Genomic DNA, 20,627 nt, shown 5'->3' on the forward strand with positions numbered 1-20,627 from the left:
ACTACACTGAAATGGGGGAAAGAAGGTGCATCCCTTGGGGATACCATTCACTGTAGTTACTTCAGAGCATTAAAGAAAACTTCTAGCAATCAGAGAAGACTAGCTCTCACAAATGGCAGGTCGTGCAGACCCAAATTTCTGATACCTAAGAGATTAAATTTTCTCATGTCATATTTTGTGGAGTTTGTTTAGAGAGTTTTATTTGTTTTGTTTTTAATAATTACCTCAACTCAAATATTCAAGAGTTAGAAATTACTGATCTCATAAAATCACCTGATTTTATGAAGCACAGTCCTGAGCTTCCAAGTTGTTGGTTGACCGTAAGTGAAAACCATGGGATCCATTCTCGCCCTGGCTCTGTAGGGCTGTCCCCTTGCTTATGCCTTTAAGCATGGGTTATAACAGACATTGGACTTCAGTTACTGTGTATGCTAGCTTTCCCACCTGGATTTTGGCATTTCTTAGTTTTTCTTCTCATCTCATTCTTCTATCTAACCCATGCTGCTTCTCCTTCCATATGAGTTCATTTCATACAACAGACCTTATCTTCCACTTTTTCTTTCTAACTTGGCCTTGGCTTTTCCTTGGCACCTCCATCTCAGAGCTAGAAGGCTGTGATGGTCGCTCCTTGTCTACTCTGTGGTATTTTGTCTTTTCATTGTACAAAGTAACAATGACTATCTTCTGCCTCATTCTCAATGGCAGTGGCATGAAGGCTTCTCCTGCCCTGGGATGCTCCTAGTACCCACTGCTCTTTACTCTCAGAAGAAAGGACAGAGGCCTTCAACTCACTTTGGCTTCTTCCTATCAATACAGTAACTAGTTTATCCCAAGTGACCCACACAGAAAACTAAACAAATGATTTCTTGTCTCCTAGGCTTCTCTCGTAGTTAACTATTCAGTGGCCACAGCATACTAAAAAAAAAAAAAACAAAAAAAAAACTGTAATTATTTTAGGAACTAAGCACGTCCATGGCAAGAAAGGTAAAGTCCATTCCCAGTCATGCTTTTGTTTTCCCTTTTACTATAAGAAACTCATTTTTAAGAAAAACCATTCAGATCTGCCCAACATTCTCTGCGTCAGCTTGATGGTCATGTAAGCTTCAGCCTATAAAGAAAAAAGTCTGAAATGACCAAATTCTTTAAGAAGTTAAGACAGTATTGTTAACTGTCATCATGTTGTACATTAGATACCTGGAATTCGTTCCTCTTGCATAACAGTAACTTTGAACCCTTTGACCAACGTGTCTTCATTTCTCCCTCCTGCCCCTACCCTGCCACCCCTGTTTGATCAAACCAGTTTGATTGTGGTGATCTTTTCACAATATATACATATATCAAAATATTAAGTTGTACACTGTAAATGCATACAATTTTTTCATGTCAAAAGTAAGTCAATAAAATTACTTTAAAAAAGTTAAGACAGACACTGATAATTTGTGAACTCATAAAACCTTAGTGTCCGACTGTCTGCTTTCTTTTTTTGGTGAATATAGACTTAGGTGTGCCACAAATTTAAAAAAAAAAACCATATTGAGAAAGTATAAGATAGAAAGCGAAAGCATGCTTCAAAAAAAATGGATGGATTGGAAGGGTGTGGTAAATCATTCTTTTGTTTATTTATTCATTTAACATTTATATAGTGCCAAGGAGGTTCCCATTTTTCTACTAGGTACTAGGAATGCAAAAATAAATAGTATGACCTTTGACCTCAACTCAAAGTTTACTGGAAAAATCAGACCTTTATTTATTAAATATCAGGTAAGAAACATTATAATAAAGATGTATGGGTGGTTTTAAGGAGTCATTCGAAAAAGCAGACATATATGACCAGTGAACTCCCAAGATTATACTTTCGAATGGGTGGATTTAAAGTCCATTAAGAAGTCATCATTCAGCATTATTAAGGGGAGAAGCCTCAGAGTTCCTACAGTTGAACTCAGAGAATCCTGAGTTATGGAGTCAGGGAAGAATGAAGATTTAATTTAGCCAAGAAGGATCGCAGCGACTGAAGCAAGTAAAGCTGCCTTGGGGAAGGAGGAGGGTCAGGTACTCGATAATATCAACAAAGGGAAAAAAGCCCGCACTCAAAATTGCCCCAGTCTCCTCCACTGGTAACACTTCCCTTTAAAGAGTTTCAGGTGTTACAACCACAAAGGGCTGGACCTTTTCTTGCCATTGGACAAAAGTTAGCACAGCATTGCCTGGTTCATCTTAGACACTCAGCACTCATCTCTAAAAGCTCCTGAAAGTAGCACTGGGGAGGGAAAATGATCCTAGCCTTCATTCTGAACAAATAGGAAATTTTTTTTTTTTTTTTTTTTTTTTAGTTTGATCTGAAAGACACACACCTCCCCTCCCTTAGGGTACACCCTGCACTACTCAATTTATCTGTGTCAGAAACTCCAAGGACTGAATTGATTGTGCTGTAAATTGAACCTCGGGTTCTATTCTGAGTACTTGAAACGTGACACTATCCACTCAGCCCTCATGTTTGGGCTGGTTTTTGTTGTTTTTGATTCTAATATGTTGAAATATTTCTGCATCTTTGGTGCTGTCTAAGACTGGGCCAGGAAATGTAGTTTTGATCAACTCTCATAATAATGTGGGGAGATGTTAAAGGTGAGTATCTATTGATAATTTAGACTGCCAGAAAGTGAGAAGCAGAGGAGACTTTAATAACCTGAAAAATGGTTGCAAAGGAGTGTGGTTTGATTTTCAGCTGTCTCTTCCCTGTATTTGTTTCTAACCCAGGGTGAGTTTTGACGAGGGCCACTCCTGGGACAAGTATGGCTTCACTTCGGTTCCTCTCTTTGTTGACGGGGCTCTGGTGGAGGCGGGAGTGGAGACCCAAATCATGACGTGAGTACTTATTCTGCTGTGCTGATAGGAGCCTGAGACATGGGTTCTTTCTCCGCTGAGGCCACAGGTTTTCCTGGGGAACCCCAAAACATTCCAGTCTGGTCCCTGGTTTCCTCATCTGTAAAGTGGAAATATATGTTCTTATACCCACCAACTCAGAAAGCTACCGACAACATCTAAAAAGCTAGGCTCTTAAGTGACCAGTTGCTTCTAACAGTATTTAGGATATTCTTTTTCTTTTTTTTTTTTAAGATTTTATTTATTTATTTGGCAGACAGAGATCACAAATAGGCAGAGAGGTAGGCAGAGAGAGAGAGAGAGGAAGAAGCAGGCTCCCTCCTAAGCAGAGAGACCAATGCGGGGCTCGATCCCAGGACCCTGGGATTCTGACCTGAGCCAAAGGCAGAGGCTTTAACCCACTGAGCCACCCAGGTGCCCCTTTAGGATATTCTAGCAAATTTACATGTATCCCAAATCCAAGCAAACAGAAAGCTTCAGTCTTTAGACATGTCCTGTTTCTTTCCAGAATGGTCCAGTAGGGATCAAGGGACAGGGACAGCTATAGCAAATAAAACAGCCAGCATACTGGAATAAGGGAATATTTTAAGGGAAATTCCTGGAGTCTGTGACACACATATACACACACACACACAGAGTTGTCATTCTGTATTTTTCTCTGTTCCTTTACACCGAGAATAGATGATCTTTAAGTTATAAAAATCCTCAGAGTGCTTTCTGAATATTAAAGAAAAATTTAATGATTTGGTACTAGTTTTTAAAAGTCTAACTCCATCTCCCTATGTCCTCCATGTTATTTGTTATGCTCCACAAATAAGTGAAACCATATGATAATTGACTCTATCTGCTTGACTTATTTCACTCAGCATAATCTCTTCCAGTCCCGTCCATGTTGCTACAAAAGTTGGGTATTCATCCTTTCTGATGGAGGCATAATACTCCATAGTGTATGTGGACCACATCTTCTTTATCCATTCGTCCACTGAAGGGCATCTTGGTTCTTTCCACAGAAAGAACCATTGCTGCTATAAACACTGGGGTACAGATGGCCCTTCTTTTCACTACATCTGAGGGTAAATACCCAGTAGTGGGGAGATGGAGAGGAAAAGGGAGTTGAGGGAAATTGGAAGGGGAGGTGAACCATGAGAGACTATGGACTCTGAGAAACAACCTGAGGGTCTTGAAGGGGCAGGGGGTGGGAGGTTGGGGGAACAAGGTGGTGGGTATTAGGGAAGACACATATTGCATGGAGCACTGGGTGTGGTGCAAAAACAATGAATACTGCTACACTGAAAAGAAATAATAAAAAAAAGAAATGTTATAAATGTTATAAAGTTGTTCAATTAAAAAGTTAAAAATAATCTTGAAAAAAAAATAAATGGTTTTATATCTGTAAAAAGAAGGAAAAGAAGTCTGTCTAACTCTAATTCCTAAAGAGCTAATCACCTATGTGTGTTTGTGTGCACATGGATAATGAGGGGAATATGGGGGGATGGTCATGGTAGCCCTCCACCAGCCAATACCACCATCACCTCCTGCACTTTGAAGTGACTAGAACATTGTACACCTTCATCTTCATTGAGCGGACTGAAGGGAGTCACTTGGCAAGATTAAGGAAACCTGCCATGTTGTGGGGTTGACACAGAGGCGCCCACAGAACACTTCTCTGCTGGTTTGAGGGAAGAGTGGTAGTCTTCTTCCCCTAGGGAATCCTGCTATTCTTTGGGAAGCTTTGCGTTCATGAATGTCTTTATAGTTTGAATCAGTCTTTTCCTGAATGAGACTTACGGGCTTGGAGGAGGAGGCCAATACAGGGCAAATGGCTAGTTTTGTACTTTCTTTTCCTGAGAGTATCAGTTTAAAAAAGTCTGTGACAACTGCAGCTGTGTGTCCAAGTGTCATAGTCTGGACCCCAAATTGACTTCTTTGCCATGTTCCACCTCTTTAGGTCCATTCTGACACCCAGAGTGTTGACTGGCCAGTCCTCTGGGCTTTCCAAGTAACAGAAAATACTCAGCTGTGTTGAAAACTGGTGCACAAATTGGGAAGAACAAAGGGACAAAAATCTCACCCCCCGTTTCGGGTACCCGAGCTCAGATTCTGTGCAATCCAGTAGCTATGACTTACCTGTCTGGTAGCTAGCCATGCTGGATCTTCATTTCTAAGATTGAATCAATCCTTCTGCTTCTTTTTAAAATGTTGAAATCCTAAAAATCTCCTTTTTAGCAAGCTTAGCAGAAGCCTGCAAGGATCTCATATCTATAGGACTTGTCTAGAGAAAAAGTCCAGGATTCCCAGTGCCCTCATTATTACAAAAAAGGTTTATAATAGAAAACCTGAATGGTTACACAGAATGCCTTTAAAACACTTAGGACAGGTGCAAGAAAGAGTGATTTTAAATTCTCTTCTTTAATTCTCTCTGAATTTTCTAAATTGCCAGGGAAATATTTTCTTTGAACTCCAAGGGTGGTGAACGTGTCTTTTACAGACTTAACACTCATTTTTGAGCATCTGCTATGTTTTAGGTGCTGGGTTGGGTCCCAGAGCTCTGTGGTTGAAAATGGAAAGATAGGATATCAAGCCCTAGGAAAAGCTGCTCTGATCCTCCCAAGGGGTATATTGCATTAGTAACTGATATCTGTAGATGTGCACCTGTGTTATGGGAAGACTTCTCTGGGCAGTTCTGTTGTAAAATGTGAGCAAGGATGTCCCATAGAATTTGCTGCTCAGGATGTAAGGCTGTTTTTTGAGTTTTGTCCAGTACTTTCTTCCCATTTTCTTAAAATACACCCTCTATAGAATTGTCTCACCAACTCATTTCTAGTTAAAGTTTCTGAACAAACAGACTCTTATTGTTAGGCTGAGAAATCACTTTATTAAGAGTTAACAATACTGTATGCAAGTGTAGCCATATAAGCATACACAGTATTTAAGATACAGCATATTATTACTGATGCTTAGAGCCTAAAGTTTCATCATTGGGCAGATACCCAGCAATAATGTGTAGCCTAAGTTCTGGATGTTTAAAGCAAGTATTGTAGTATAAATATTATTTCTAAAATAGAAGCGATTTGGTAAATATATAGATATACCTGTATCATAAGTATATATATGCAAGTGTATGTGTATACTGATGCACACACACACACACACATACATGTATGTATATACAGAGATAGGTAACAGAGATACAGTGAAAGAGAAAGCACAAGGATTTAGGGTCCTGGCAAGATCTTTGTAAGGTTATACTGTAAAAGAATAATAATAATAAACCTTAAAAAATTGTTACCTGTATGGTAGAGACTGTTCTAGAAGGACAAATCAGAAATTCCTGTCTTCGTAAAGTTTGTGTGCTTGTGCATTAAATAAATGTAAATACAAATGACTCTGTTATTTTACCTAGAATACTCTGCCAGGAGATTAAGATGTTTTCTTAAAAATTCTGGGATGCATATGAACTACTGGGAATACCACCATCTTTGTTCAGGAGGATCTCTGACAGGAGCTAACTTTGGCAAATTATTTCCTGTCCTTTGTTTGGTCACTAGCTATGAAAAAGAAAACCTTCCTCTTTTCTAGGACTTCCTGATACTGCCATCAAAGAGTTAAAGTATTGAATTCTAAATTCCATAAGGCAAAAGGTATACACATTCAAGAAGGTTGTATAGTTGGCCTGAATTTATTAAACCAGATGTGGCTGCTCATCACAGTCAAACCTGACATGGTCCTAGAATGCCCAGTACTTGGGTAGTGAAGAGATATATATGGTTCTAAAGTAAGGTATTCCTTGATTTTGTGTGAAAGACACATACTGGTCCCTCCTTTTTTTTTTTTTTAAGCTTTCTCCTCCTCCTGTAATAAGACTTATCCTGCATCTTCTTGGATGGAACCTCTTTAAACTCATTGCATGCTTCTCTTGGGCATTACTTTGAATAATATCCCATGTACACCAACCTCTACATGACCGGGCATTCCCTAGCAAGTCTAAGGGTACAGTTTAAATTCTGTGTTCATCTAATCTTAAATGGTAATAATTTTTTTCTCAGCTTCAGATGGAGTTTAGCTGGTCACATGGATACGAGGGAGATTGACCTCAGGGCCAAACCATTTACTGAAAAGACGAGATAACACTCCTATTTTCCTTTCCTCCCCACTACAACTGCACAAGAGCAGGAAAAGCTTCTGCCCCCTCTACCTTCTTCATCAAGATACTTTAAATGCTAGCAAGTAGAAAAGGTGCGAGGGTAGAGCATAACTGTCTTACATAGAATTTGGGACAGACAGGTACTTGTCTTCTCATGAAATTAAGATGAGTTTGGATGCAGTTGTCCAACCAAGTATAAGCAATTCAGGCTGCCTGTTTTCAACTTTTTATTAAATCCAAGTGTCTCCAGTATGAAAATGATCCAGATGTTGTCAGGGCTCTTCAGACAACCACAAGTATGAGCCCTGGAAAGACTGTCATGAGGCGATTTCTGTCTCTGCCTTAGATTTGAAAATGACTTTAAAACGAGGTGACCCAATAGGGCCAAGCAGAGCTTTTACCTCGTGGAATGACAATGACATGGATTGAAGTAGGAGTTCAAAAAACTTGCTATATCCCCTAAGCACTATGAGGGCAAGGGGCCCATTTGGGGACAAGTATGCTTACTCTTGGCCATTTAATCAAAAACTCGCTCATGATGTAGGCTATTTGACTCTGTATTTTTCTCCTCATGGCTAACCCTGACTCTCTGGCTCAGCTATGGTCAGGGAGGAAGAAAGGCTTGCTCATTCTCACTAAGGTTTGATTGGCTTATCTCGTTACCTTCATTTGGAGGATTTAAATATTTATCAGTTTAGAATAGTTCATTTTATATGTCCTCTTGACAGGGCTACAGGGTACCTAGATATTTGGTCAAACATTATTCTTCATGTTTCTGTGAGCGTGTTTTTGGATAAGACTAACATTTAAATCAGTAGACCTCCTAAAGCAGATTGCCCTCCCTAATATGGATGGGTCTTATCCCATCAGTTACAAGTATGAATAGAACAAAAAGCCTGACCTTTCCCTGAGCAAGAAAGAATTCTGACTGCCTGGCTGCCTTTGAACTAGGAGATGGCTTTTTCTGGCATTTAATTCCAACTAAAAAAAAATCCATTCTTCCCGGGTTTCAAGCCTAGAACTACTCTTATCAGCTCTCCTGGGTTTCTAGGTTGCAGACTCACCCCACAGATCTTGGGACTTGTCAGCCTTCATAACTGTGTAAGCCAGTTGCTTATAGTAAATTCTTTTTTCTCTCTATCTATATATATTTATGTACACACACACACACACACACACACACACACACACTTGACCTTTTAACAATACAGGTTTGACCTGCATGGGTCTAGTTACACATGGATTTTTTTTTTTCAATAGATATGGTACAGTACTATAAATATATTTTCACTTTCTTATGATCTTTTTTCTCTAGCTGACTTTATCGTAAGAATACGGTCTATAATACATATAACATACGTAATATGTGTTCGTTGACTTCATGTTATCGGTAAGACTTCCAGTCAACAGTAGACATACTAATAGTTAAGTTTTGGGGGAGTCAAAAGTAATACACAGATTTTTAGCCATGCAGAATCTTGATGCCCCTAATCCCTGCATTATTCAAGGGTCAATTCTATATACATATCTTATTGGTTCTGTTTCTCTGGAGAGCTCTGAATAATACACAGTTCATTATTGAAAATTGTGTAAGAAGATTCTAATATCTTTCAGACTCTGTTAGAGAGAATTAAAGAGGTAAATACCATTCTTTTTACCTACAGGGATCACTTGGGCCAATGTGTTGGGGGAGAGAGATGCACCAACCATCAAAGAACCCTAGTTGTATAACTGGGATATGAGTAAAAGGAAGTGAAGACTTCACATACACAAAAGAGTGTCAGTTGAGTTGGTCTTGAAATTTCAATAGCAGTTTACCTGAAAAGCCAATCAATGGGTATAGAATGAAAGCTCAAAGAAAGCAGAAATTTTTCATCATTTTGTTGAGGACTTTGACTTCAGTACTACTCCTGAAAGGGGAATTACCACATTGTAGGAAATCAGTAATTATTTGTTGAAAGAATTACTGATTTGAAGACAAAGAACAGAAACAAAACAATGAGCCATGGAAGAGCACATGGCTAGGTGTCAAGGGATTGATACTGGGAGGGTTCTTAAGTTATGTTTAGGTATTTGGTCTTATCCAAAGTGATGTTCTTGAAATTAAAAATGTGGTAATGCCCTCCTCTTCTCAAAACCCATGGAAGGCTCTCCATTGCCTTTATGATAAAATCCAAACTCACTGAATGGCCTAGAGATATCTACACTGACCACATGACCGGGACCTCACTTCTGGCCCCACACTCTGATTGCCTTTCTCTGATCCATTTGCGCCTTCCTGCCCCAAGATTTGTGTGTGTGTGTATCTGCCTGGAAGTTGCTTGCACTCCACACTTGAACAACCAAACTTCTAGGTATCTTTCAGGTCACAGCTTAAGGGTCAGCTCTTCTAGTGTACCTTCTTTATCCCATTAGATCACACTGGGGACCCCCTTCCTATATCCTGTCTTACCCCTCAGTAGTTTACCTTCACAATGCTTTCAACAATAAATATTAATGAAAATGGCATTTTTGTAACTTCCTCCTTCACCTTCAACTGCCCTCAAGACAGAGACAGACATGCATGTGTATGTGAGTAAACACATACATGACTTTTAAACTTTATGAGGGAGGATCTTTGTGTATTTTGTCCTGTGGGTGCCATATGTTTATCAGCTTTGTGCTTGCACTAAGGATTTAATGGCATACATGTATTGAATGAGTAAATGAATGAATTAACAAGCATATTTTATGGTCCCCAATAATCTTTTTTTAAAAATTGTATTTATTTGAGAGAGAAAATTAGAGAGAGAGAGAGAATGAGTGGGAGGAGGGGCAAAAGGAGAGGCAAACTCCCTGGTGAGCAGGGAGCCCAACTTGGGACTTAATACCAGGACTCTGGGATCATGACCTGAGCTGAAGGCAAACACTTAACCAACTGAGCCACCCAGGTGCCCGGTCCCCAGTAATCTTACCACTGTTGTGATTGTAGAGATCTCCCGGGACTCTGAAGTACTATGATTAGAATCTAGTAGTTGCAAGTTATGAGGATGTAGGGGTTGGGTCAGAGTCAGAGTCTTGTGTATGCAGTCTATGGAGGATGGTGATGCAGGGGGTGGAATGATGCATGGGTGCAACAGGACAGCTGGAGAATGGGGACCCTCCTGGGAGTGATCCCTGATTTCCTCCACCTTTCACAAGAGTCCACCGGCTTCCACTTCACCTGGAGACCAGTGCTTGGGCAGCACAGTACCTTCCAACACTAGCTCGACAGGGGAATTTGTGTGAGAGAGACGGTCCCCGGCTTGCAGGCATGAGATTTGCTTACTTTCATTGCTCTTTTCTCCACTGTCTTTTCAAATGTTATTATTTCAACATTTCCTTGGTAACCTTGACAGGAACCATCTAGTCTAGCCTAATTCATTGTGAAATGTGACCATTCATATTACTTCAGGCTGAGAATAGGGCTGGATGATTGACAAGCCAGAGGGCCTATTGCCATCTCAGGCAGTGGCTCTCTAGTTGCTGAGATCCTATGCTGCTGGGGCATTCCAGCATCTTCGGTGTATTATTTGCCCCCAAAATAGTCCTTTAAAGAAAACTCTTTTTGCTGTGGCTTAGATGTGGAATCAGATGGGAAACACTGCTTTCCTGCATCCTCAAAACTACATTTGAAATCCTTTCTTGGTATGAAATATTTGACCTCATGGGCTGTGATTCAGCTGATCTTTTATAGGAGCCAGGGACCACCTGGCAGCCTCTCAGAGTGGAAAAAACAAAAAAACAAACAAAAATAAAACCAAGGAAACCAAGAGGGAAGTCCTGCCTCCCTGGAAGAAAGTGGACACTTCTTGCCAAGAGTAAGAAGTATCTTCTTACCAACCTGTGTCTGCCCAACACCCACTTTTGTGCCAGGTATCTGAGCACTTTCCCAAATTTAATTGCATAGATTTCTCCCAACAACCCCACCAGATACAACAGATTGTTATCACTGGGCAGATGTGCTCTGAGAAATTGAGGCTCTGAGAAATTCAGTGCTCAGCTCACACATTCAGGAAGAGGCAGATTGAGAGCAAGGAATGTGAATTTCAAACATCAGGCTCAGAGCTGAAGTTGGAGGAAAGATACTAGAGTTCACCAGTGTTTGTTCAGTAAAGGGGCATGGTGTGTGGGGCTAGAGTGGCGGGACGTTATTCACGAAGTATGGAGGGATGGCCAGTGTGCTTGACACCAAGTCACAGCAGACTCATTCAAACACAATCTGTTTGAAAAGATATGATGAACATGTGCTAGACATGGAGAACAATGAGATTGGAAGGTATGAGACTAATTGTAGTTGTCATTGGATATCAAAGAAGGGATTGAAGATAAAATAGCTAGAAGAGGCTTTGTGGCTCTGCAGTGAGGAAGGAGAGAGGGAGAATTATGAGCAAACATGGAACAGTAGACCATGCCTGGCCTGCAGATGGGAGAGTGAGTGGTAAGAAGGTTAGAGATGCTTATGGCAAATTGTCTAGGCCAAATGCCTTGTTGACTCCTTGGATAAATGCAGTTCTAATTGGCATAAATCTCTGATCCATTGTTCTACCAGCAGAACTAATAGCCATAGTGAAGGGAGAAAGAGAGAGAACATTTTGCCTAGAAAATTATGCACATCCTGAAGATGCTGAGGTTAAAAAAAAAAAAAAATGAAGACCTTCTTTCCACCTAAGAGACTGTGACCACATGCTTAGCAGGGAACGTGCTCTCAAATCTAGCCTTGGCGCCACACCAAGACCCAACTCTGAGCATAAATGCATTGTTTAGCCTCTGGTAACTGCATCCGATAAAGTCATTGGAAATGAACTAGCGCTGCTTCCATTGATCTGTTTTTCAATTCTCTGTTGTTTGCTGGAAGAGTCCGATTTTACTTTGCCCAAAGTAAGTCATTCGAGTAATTGGTAAATCCAGTGGAACTCTGAAGTCATTGCCTCTCAGGCCGGCTGCTGGGTTCACATCCTTCACATTGTCAGCTGACTTCCATCATCCCACAAGCACCCTCCTGTGTGTGCCAAGGAACACAAAAGCAGCATGTGTGCCAGCGTGGGGATTTTGGGGGTGTCCCTGGGATGGACGGGAGGCTGGCTACAGCCTGGAAGGAAAAGCCTTATTCTGAGTAACAAACTGCTGTGTGGGCTGGAGTGGCGGCCAAGAGCTTGAGTGTTGGAGCACCACGCTCTGGGGAGAGGGCTCAGGGTACCACTTACCACCCATGTGACCTTAGAAGCTTCACTTGCTCTCCCTCTGAGCTTGGCTCTCCTGACATGGATTTGGGAATTAAGTGAAATAATCTCCTCAGGGGGACATTAGAGATGTTTATAGTCTCTGTCTTCTAATGAGCAAGAAATGGTTCATTTTCAGGGAAGAATTTTGGCCTCCTAGACAGGGGTTGACAGAGATTTTCCCTAATGATTTTCGCTTTTGCTGGTCATGGGGTCTTTGATGCACCTACTTGACTCCCGATCTAGGGTAAAAAAAAAAAAAGCCACTCACTCATAGCCATTGATTTGGTCAACAGTGTGTTCCAATAAAACTAGAGAGGGCACGGATTGCATGGAGCACTGGGTGTGGTGCAAAAACAAGGAATACTGTTATGCTGGGGGAAAAAAAAGAAAACTTTATCAGTGGACACTGAAATGTGAATTGCATGCGGTTTTTACATGTCAAAAATACCATTCTTCATTTGCTTTTCTTTCCCCAACCATTTAAACTGTAAAAACCATTGTTAGCTTGTAGGCCTTCCAGAATGGAGAGCAGGCCAGATTTGTCCCACAGGTTGTAATCTGTGGACCCCAAATGAGAAGGTACATGGAACTTAATGTATTGTGACTTGTTACAAATATAATTTGAATTTTTGACCCAGTTTTTACAAACTGCCCCCGCTCACAACCTATATCTCCAGTCATACCCCTTTTTGAAAAGATTGAACAGGCAGATCATTGGGAATGCCTTAGAAGTTGCCTCATTTCTTACCCTAACCACACAGGCAGGGCACCTCTTTCAGGAAGCCCTCCTCAATTCCTTCAGCTCTTACTGCTTTTCACTGGATTTCTTTCTTAAGCTTCAGGGTTTGGCTCACAGGTATGCTTAATTTGGTCTTCACTTTTTTTTTGTTTTAATGCAGCCCAAATTTGCAAATTTGGAAATATCTGGCAGCATTGAATCCAAATGCCTGTAGTCTGACAATTTTCTAGAGCTGCAGAAAAGTTGCCCGCTTTGGTCTGGGCATACCCTACCTCTCACCTGATGTACAGGTGTCTACTCCCATGCTTCAGCTCACTCATGGTCCATTTAAGCTGCCCTTCTGGCTCCTGTGAGATTTTCAATTTGTGATTTCCACAATAGATGTAGCCACAGTTTCATACCTATATTGTTTCTTGCCGTTCTCTTTGAGAGTTTCATACATGCCATAATAAAGTATAAAGAGTAATTTCATAAGCATCAGTGTACTAACCACCTGGAATTAATAAATATTAACACACTCTGACCTGGGATTCGGATTTTTTTTTAATGAATATGCAGGGAATTCCCAGGAGAACCGGTCTTCTCATTATTGTTCCATTTGAGATCCTTTCCCTTTACTCCCTACAGAGATCAGTGACTGCTATGAATTTGATGCATATTCTTCTAGCGCATTTGTTGGTACATTCAGTACGTATTTAATTATCCACAGAAATATATGTAGTGTTGCTTTATGTGTCTTTAAAGTGTATAATTTATTTAAGTGCTGTCATTCTCCTACAGGGGTCTGTCACTCAATATTATCTCTCTTGGGGCATATCCATCTGGTCCAGACACTTTTAATACTATATGGCATTCTTTCATGATAGGAATACACACAGTTTATTTCTCCATTCTCTTATCAGTGGACATTTAGGTTGTTTCCAGTTTTGGACTGGTTTCAGCAGTACTGTTCTGTCTCTGCACATGCCCCCAAGTGCCTACATAGAATTCTCAGAACCTTATACCTACAAGTGGGATGGCTAGGTGATGGCGAATTGCCATTGTTTTTGTTTTTGCACTGTTATCTGAGTGTTTTTTATATTGGTCACCTCTGCAGTGGGAGTCTGTGAGAATCATAGGGTTTGCAACTGTCTTATTGGTCATCTCTCAGAGGCCTGAACATGGAGACTTGTGCACCACTGGTGCTCAGCAGATACATGGTGAGTTAATAATGCCATTGGACCACACTCCAAACATTTAAGGGCAAGGGCTGAATTTTATGTCTGTAGGGTTCCTTTCATCTCTTGCTTTGGAACTTGACATGAAGTAAGAGATTGGGAAGTGTAATGCCATGGGGAAACCAGGTCGTTTTCCTTCTCCTTTCTTCGATCTCTTTTGATTTCCATATATTTCCTCCTGTTTGGAACGTCCACCTTCTCCCTCTGTGTCATCTCTTAGATTCCCCTTCTTACCCCAACTCCTGACTCTTCGTCTAGTTTCGCAGACCACAGGTTCCATAGCCCACAGTTATGGACTTCTAACTTTCAAACCCATTGAAGGAACTTATTAAGATTTGAGAAAAGAATTGAGGTTGTTTGGACATAGAATGATTCTTTAAATTCATTGTAAAAACTCAGCTTTCTTTCCTATGCCTTGTTGTTGCCTTTTAGTTTCTTTCTTATTCTCCCCTCCACTCTCTGCCTCTTCCAGGTCCTATTTTCAAACCTTCTATGCCCTGCCTCTGTCTGCCATCTCACAGATCAGAGCATTTTGCTGCAGGGACCAGCTCTGCTCACAGGATCCCTTGCTGCTGGTCCCCTGCCTATTTCTATTAAGGTCTGGTTCATGTCTCACTTTCACTCAGTGCACTCCCACTGCAGCTGTTGACCTCCTTTAGTGCTAAGCCCATCTACACCCTAATGGGAGAACAATCAGGTGACATGTACACACACCAGTAGCCAAGGATGCAGCCTGAATTTCTGGAGACTGACAACTGTGGGCTGCTGATGGCTGGCCTTCCCAGATCACGGCTTTCAGCTTTGATATGAAATCGGTCCTCAGCAGCTGCCTCCGTGCAAGCAGAGAGGAAGGCTCATGGAGCAGGAGGCAAGAGGAGGCCTGGGGAGACTTGGCCTTCCAGGGAGAACTAGGTATTTAGAAAAAGGACTCAGGGATCCACATGTATCAAGCCCCTGTTGCAAGAATATTTATTACTTCTTTATTCAGCAGGGTGCCTTGCATGCCCACTACAAAGCAGACACTGTTCTGAGAGTTCCAGGAGCCGGGCTAAGGCATACACAAGACAGTCAAGGGCTCTGCTGATGGGACGTTTATGTTCTAAAGCCTCTTCCACACTCTAGAGAAGAAAGATAAGTTTTGTATGAGGTTTATTTCAGGCTAGGGTTTGTGGAATATGTTCTATAATCCAGTTAGGAGCTTTTAATGGTGTGATGGTGGTGAACCACATGGTGGCGGGGGGGAGGGGTAGAGAGAGAGAGAGAGAGAGAGAGATTGCTATAAACCTCAGGGAAACTCTAACTTCCAACAATTCCAACCCTGGTTTCTGATTATTGCTTACATCCTAGTCTGAGAAAGGACAACACTGTGAATGAATAGAAGAGAACCTCGCAGAATATTAAAAAGAGTGGTTACCTCCAGTGGAGCTTTTATTTTCTCATCTATACATTTTTATAGTTTTCGATTTTTATATAATGAGAAAAGGGAAATCATTTATCAAATTGTACATGTGAGAAAAAATAAATATCTCCCAGATAAATAAAGGGAGGAGCTGCATTTAAGTATATTTAGGTGATTGTGTGAGTCACACTTACTCTATCTTTGAGGTTATGACCTACAAGAAGGGAGAGTCTTAACTACCCACTGTCACTTCCCAGTGCTAACTAATGCTCTGAGCAAATTAATACAAAATCATTTCAAATAAACAGGCGACTGGCATCCAATCAAAGACCAGAATGGAAAATAGACAAATCCTACTCATAAAATGAAAATTCAGGAAATTGCTAGATAGTGGCTTCTGATGAAGCGGTGCTCTAAATAATTTCTTCAAGGTCATCTGGTTAATTTATGATGCATTTGTAAGTTATTGTGTATTTAAAAATTAATGAAAGATTTAATTATAGCAGGGTTGCCTGTGACCTTTTCTGAAATGACTTCATCATAAATCTGCAGGCATTTCAGAACTGTTTTCCAGGTTTCTAATAATTTGCTCTCAAATTAATGACATCCAGCCAGTGAAAGGAGTCAAGGCTGAGTAAAAGGATTGAGTTGGGATTTGTGGTTTCCTAGCAATGGCTAATTCTGAGTCCTGGACGGAGGTGGCAGAGAACATGGTTTGTGACTCACCGGAATCCACAGCAGGTTTAACTGTTTACTTAGAGGAATGAGAAATAAATCCAGTGTGTCAATAGGGGAAATTGCAGGTAGCCAGACGAGGTCATTGCAGAAGATTTGATTTGGGGCACATTTATCTACATGTCAGTGTGGAGGTAGTACCTGGATTGGTGGGAGAATTCTTCTTCCCTGAAACCCATGGGGGTTCTCCCTCATTTATAAATTGAAGGCTTATGCCTGCCCTCCAGCTTACCAGCCCCCTGTGAAGCTCAACTTAGACTCCATCACCCTAGTGTCTCTGACCTTCCTCAATCTGACTGAGACCTGCTAAATGGTCTTTGGAGAGAAGCAGGCTTACTTCCCTGGAAACCAGGGACATCATTGTCTCCTGTTATTCTGATGATTCATTTGACTCAATAAAATATACAGAGGAAAATGCTAAACCTTAACAAATCAAAGAAAATCCTCTCTCTTAAAAGAAGCTGGGGTGTACATCTGTAGTTCTAGATTAGCAGGCTAGACTTTGGAAAATCCAGAGCATCCTTTAGACACAGAAGCCTGAAGGAAAAGCCAGCAAAATGTAGAAGGTGAGCCTTGGCTGAAGACTTCCTTTTTTGCCATAGCCCCAGATACAATCTCTAGTCTACTCTGAGTTGCACCAAGTAATGACTCACAGCACTACTGTTATACATGGCACACCATGACTCAGCCTGCATCCTGCAAAGGTTTCCCATGAAAAGAAATCAGTGTGGGAGGAAGAGTTGGGTTTTTGGAGACTTGGGTCCTAGTTCCTTGTGTTCTTGAGCAGGCTACTACTTTGTTTTCCCCAGCCAACTTGTGGAGGGGTTGGGTCAGATGTTCATCCCTAAGGACCCTTGGATGACTAAGACTTTATAATTCTGTTTGTCTTTTTCCATGCCCCGTAGACTCCCAACTAGAGTTGGAACCAATAACAGTGGTCATAGTTCAGGTTCAAATACATAATTGCCCACATTGTAGATGCTTAGATCTTGAGACAAATTGGGTCATAATTGAAGCTCTCTGGATACATCTTCTCTGCAGATTTCTCTTTTCTTCCTTCCTCCAACTGTGCTTTCAGTTTTATATATTTCATAGGGTTTCTGCCTTTTGTGCAGGCAGACTATAATGAGCTGGTACTAAGAGGACCCCCATGCCCATATCTCAGTGCCAAACTGTGCAGTCAAATGATTTCTAATGAATCATGAAACACTTAAAACGGTGTATGAGCCTTGCTAAAAGTATAGTGCTGAAACTGTGTTATTATATTAGTAGCAACTGCCTAAGTTGGACTGGCCTTGACACCTACTTGCTGTATAATTCTTCTTGGGTGAGTTAATTAACTTCTTTGAGCCTTAGTTTCCCTTTCTATAAAATGGGAATAATAAATGAAGGAAGGTAGTCTATACAAAGTAGTTAATAAATTAGAAGTGTTCAATAAATTACCACTATTATTAGTATTTCTAATTATTATTGTTGTTATTTGATTGTCTTTCCTAGGGTACCTACTGTTCATAGTCTTGTAGAGATCATGGGGATATAAATGCATTTGGCATACTATCTGCCCACAAATTTCTCAGGCATCCAGCAAAGGACATAAAGTAAATTATCATAATTAGGTACTAATATATAAAACTATTAACAGTTGGTTAAAATTATTTACATCTTCACTTATATAAAACACTATATATGCCACATATTTAAACCTCAGATCTCCATTAGGTACTGTTATTATCCTCATTCAGGAAACTGAAGTCTAATTAATCCAAGTAAGGAACTTTCTTTAGGTTTGGGATTGGCACTCACATCTTGCTCTCTATCATGCCAATATCTTTGTGTTTGATTACTTCATCCTACTGGCTCTCAGACAATAAATATATGACAAGTACTTACAATGTGGAAGGTACGGTGTATGTAAGTTGCAAACTTCCAAGAGTTTAAAATCTAGCAAGGAGGATAAGACACTTAAGTATATAGTATATGTATTTTGATCCCTATTGGAAGTACTAAGGCTAATATGCAAAATACAGGAAAAAAAATGCTATCAGAATTCAGAGGAAAGATAATTTATTTTTCTTCCTAAGGAAAGGATTGCAGAAAGAGGGAAGATCAGGGAGAACATAAGAGAAAAGCTAGCATTTGAGAGGCACCTGGGTGGCTCAATTGGTTAAGCATCTGTCTTCAGCTCAGATCATGATCTCAGAGTTTGGAGATCAAGTCCGGCATGGTGCTTCTTGATCAGCAGGGAGTCTCCTGTTTCCCTTGCTTTACACACACACACACACACACACACACTCTCTCTCTCTCTCTCTCTCTCTCCCCCTCTCTGACAAATAAATAAATAAATATAATCTTATTTTTAAAGTTAGCGTTTGAGTTAAAAGTAAAAAGAATAATCCATCGAGAAGATAAAACAATCTCAAAACCTGTATGCTGTTGTGATTACATAATACAAAAAAAAAAAAAACATAAAAAAACTCAAAGAGAAATGGAAGATTTGTAATCTCACAGGGAAATATTTTAAAAATTTCACATGGAAACCAATAGACCAAGCAGTCAAAAGTTGGTATGATTTTGATAAATAATACTACTAGCAAGCTTTATTTAAAAGACCTGTATATGACCCTCCACTCAACAAATAGAGAATATGTATTTTTTAAACCAACACTTAATTTTTTTTAACTGACCACACACTGGGCCACATGGAAATTCTGGACTAATTCCAAAGAACTGAAATAATTGAGATTATGTTCTCTCTAAATGTTATAATACTCCATAGTGTATATGGACCACATCTTCCTTATCCATTCATCCGTTGAAGAACCAAGATGCCCTTCAACAGACGAATGGATAAGGAAGATGTGGTCCATACACACAATGGAGTATTATGCTTCCATCAGAAAGGATGAATACCCAACTTTTGTAGCAACATGGATGGGACTGGAAGAGATTATGCTGAGTGAAATAAGTCAAGCTGAGAGAGTCAATTATCATATGGTTTCACTTATTTGTGGAGCATAACAAATAGCATGGAGGACAAGGGGTGTTAGAGAGGAGAAGGGAGTTGGGGTAAATTGGAAGGGGAGGTGAATCATGAGAGACTATGGACTCTGTAAAACAATCTGAGGGGTTTGAAGTGGCGTGGGGGTGGGAGGTTGGGGTACCAGGTGGTGGGTATTAGAGAGGGTACGGATTGCATGGAGCACTGGGTGTGGTGAAAAAATAATGAATACTGTTTTTCTGAAAATTAATTTAAAAAAAATTTTTAAACAAAACGATAAGGAAAATAAAGCGAAAAAAACCTCATAAGTTTGGAAACAAAATTCTGGGTTATTTAGGATTACTTTTATTTTTTAAAGAGGAAGTCAGAATGGCTGCTATGAAATATTTAAATTTGAAAAGCTCTTCCTCACCGTCTTCCACCCTAACCCATTATTTCCCATCACCATGCCCATTATTTGACTTGAGACTTGTAGAATGAGTAGGATTTGGACAAGATAAGGTGTGGGAACAGCGTCCCAAGTGGAGGAAAAGCAGGCACTAGGAAATCCTGCTACTTTTGGTGAAACAAATGCAATTCTCTTTGAGCACAAGTAGCTTTGGAGAGTAGCAGGAGGCAATACTGCAGAGGTGTCTGGAGGCTATTGCAGCGTGGCTTTTGAATCAAACCCAAAGGTCTTAGCATGATATTCATGACTATGTCTTATGAGAGTCCGAGGACAAGAGTAAGTACCTTGGGAGTTTTCTGCATAGAGGTTGAACTTGCCAAAATGAAAGGATGGCCATGGTTAAGTGTAGGAACTAAGAAAAAGAAGGCTTAAGTTACAACATTCAGAGATGGGAAAAGGATGAGGTGGTTAGAAGTACATTTAGAGAAGTAAGAGGAAGACAAAGAGAACATGGTGTCACTGAAGCAGAGGGGTAGAGAAACTGAGGAAAATCCTCTGCCTTTGTAGAAGAAGGTCACCATCTGCTCACACAGGAAGTCAAAATGTAGAAGGACAGATCACTTAGCCTTGCAATATCTAAGGAATGCTTCTAAGAGGAGGTAGCATTTAGAATGAGCTTGGGACAGGCAGAGAATGGAAGAGTGAAGAGCATGGCAAAAACAAGGTGTTGAATTAGGTTTCTAGCCTGATGACTGAGAACTCAGTTGAGTCAGCCACAGGGAGAGGAAAGTCAGGAAGGAACTAGCCTTGTTCTCTTTCTTAAGATTTTCTTCAGGCAGATAGAAGTGGGGGAAGTTGGTGATTAGAAGAGTTTGAAATTCAAG

The 20,627-nt window shown here is 40.5% G+C and overlaps 1 protein-coding gene across 3 annotated transcripts in view; it reads left to right on the plus strand.

Moving 5' to 3' along the window:
- Positions 1 to 20,627, plus strand: part of SORCS3 (sortilin related VPS10 domain containing receptor 3) — a 593,475-nt gene that overhangs the window by 511,656 nt on the left and 61,192 nt on the right. For all 3 annotated transcript variants that reach the window (XM_032313389.1, XM_032313390.1, XM_032313391.1), the window contains one exon: positions 2,755 to 2,862. In XM_032313389.1, coding sequence (XP_032169280.1) covers positions 2,755 to 2,862 — 108 coding nt within the window. The remainder of the gene's footprint in view (positions 1 to 2,754; positions 2,863 to 20,627) is intronic.

The sequence above is a fragment of the Mustela erminea genome, chromosome 14 (assembly GCF_009829155.1).
Source record: "Mustela erminea isolate mMusErm1 chromosome 14, mMusErm1.Pri, whole genome shotgun sequence".
NCBI classification, from domain to species: domain Eukaryota; kingdom Metazoa; phylum Chordata; class Mammalia; order Carnivora; family Mustelidae; genus Mustela; species Mustela erminea.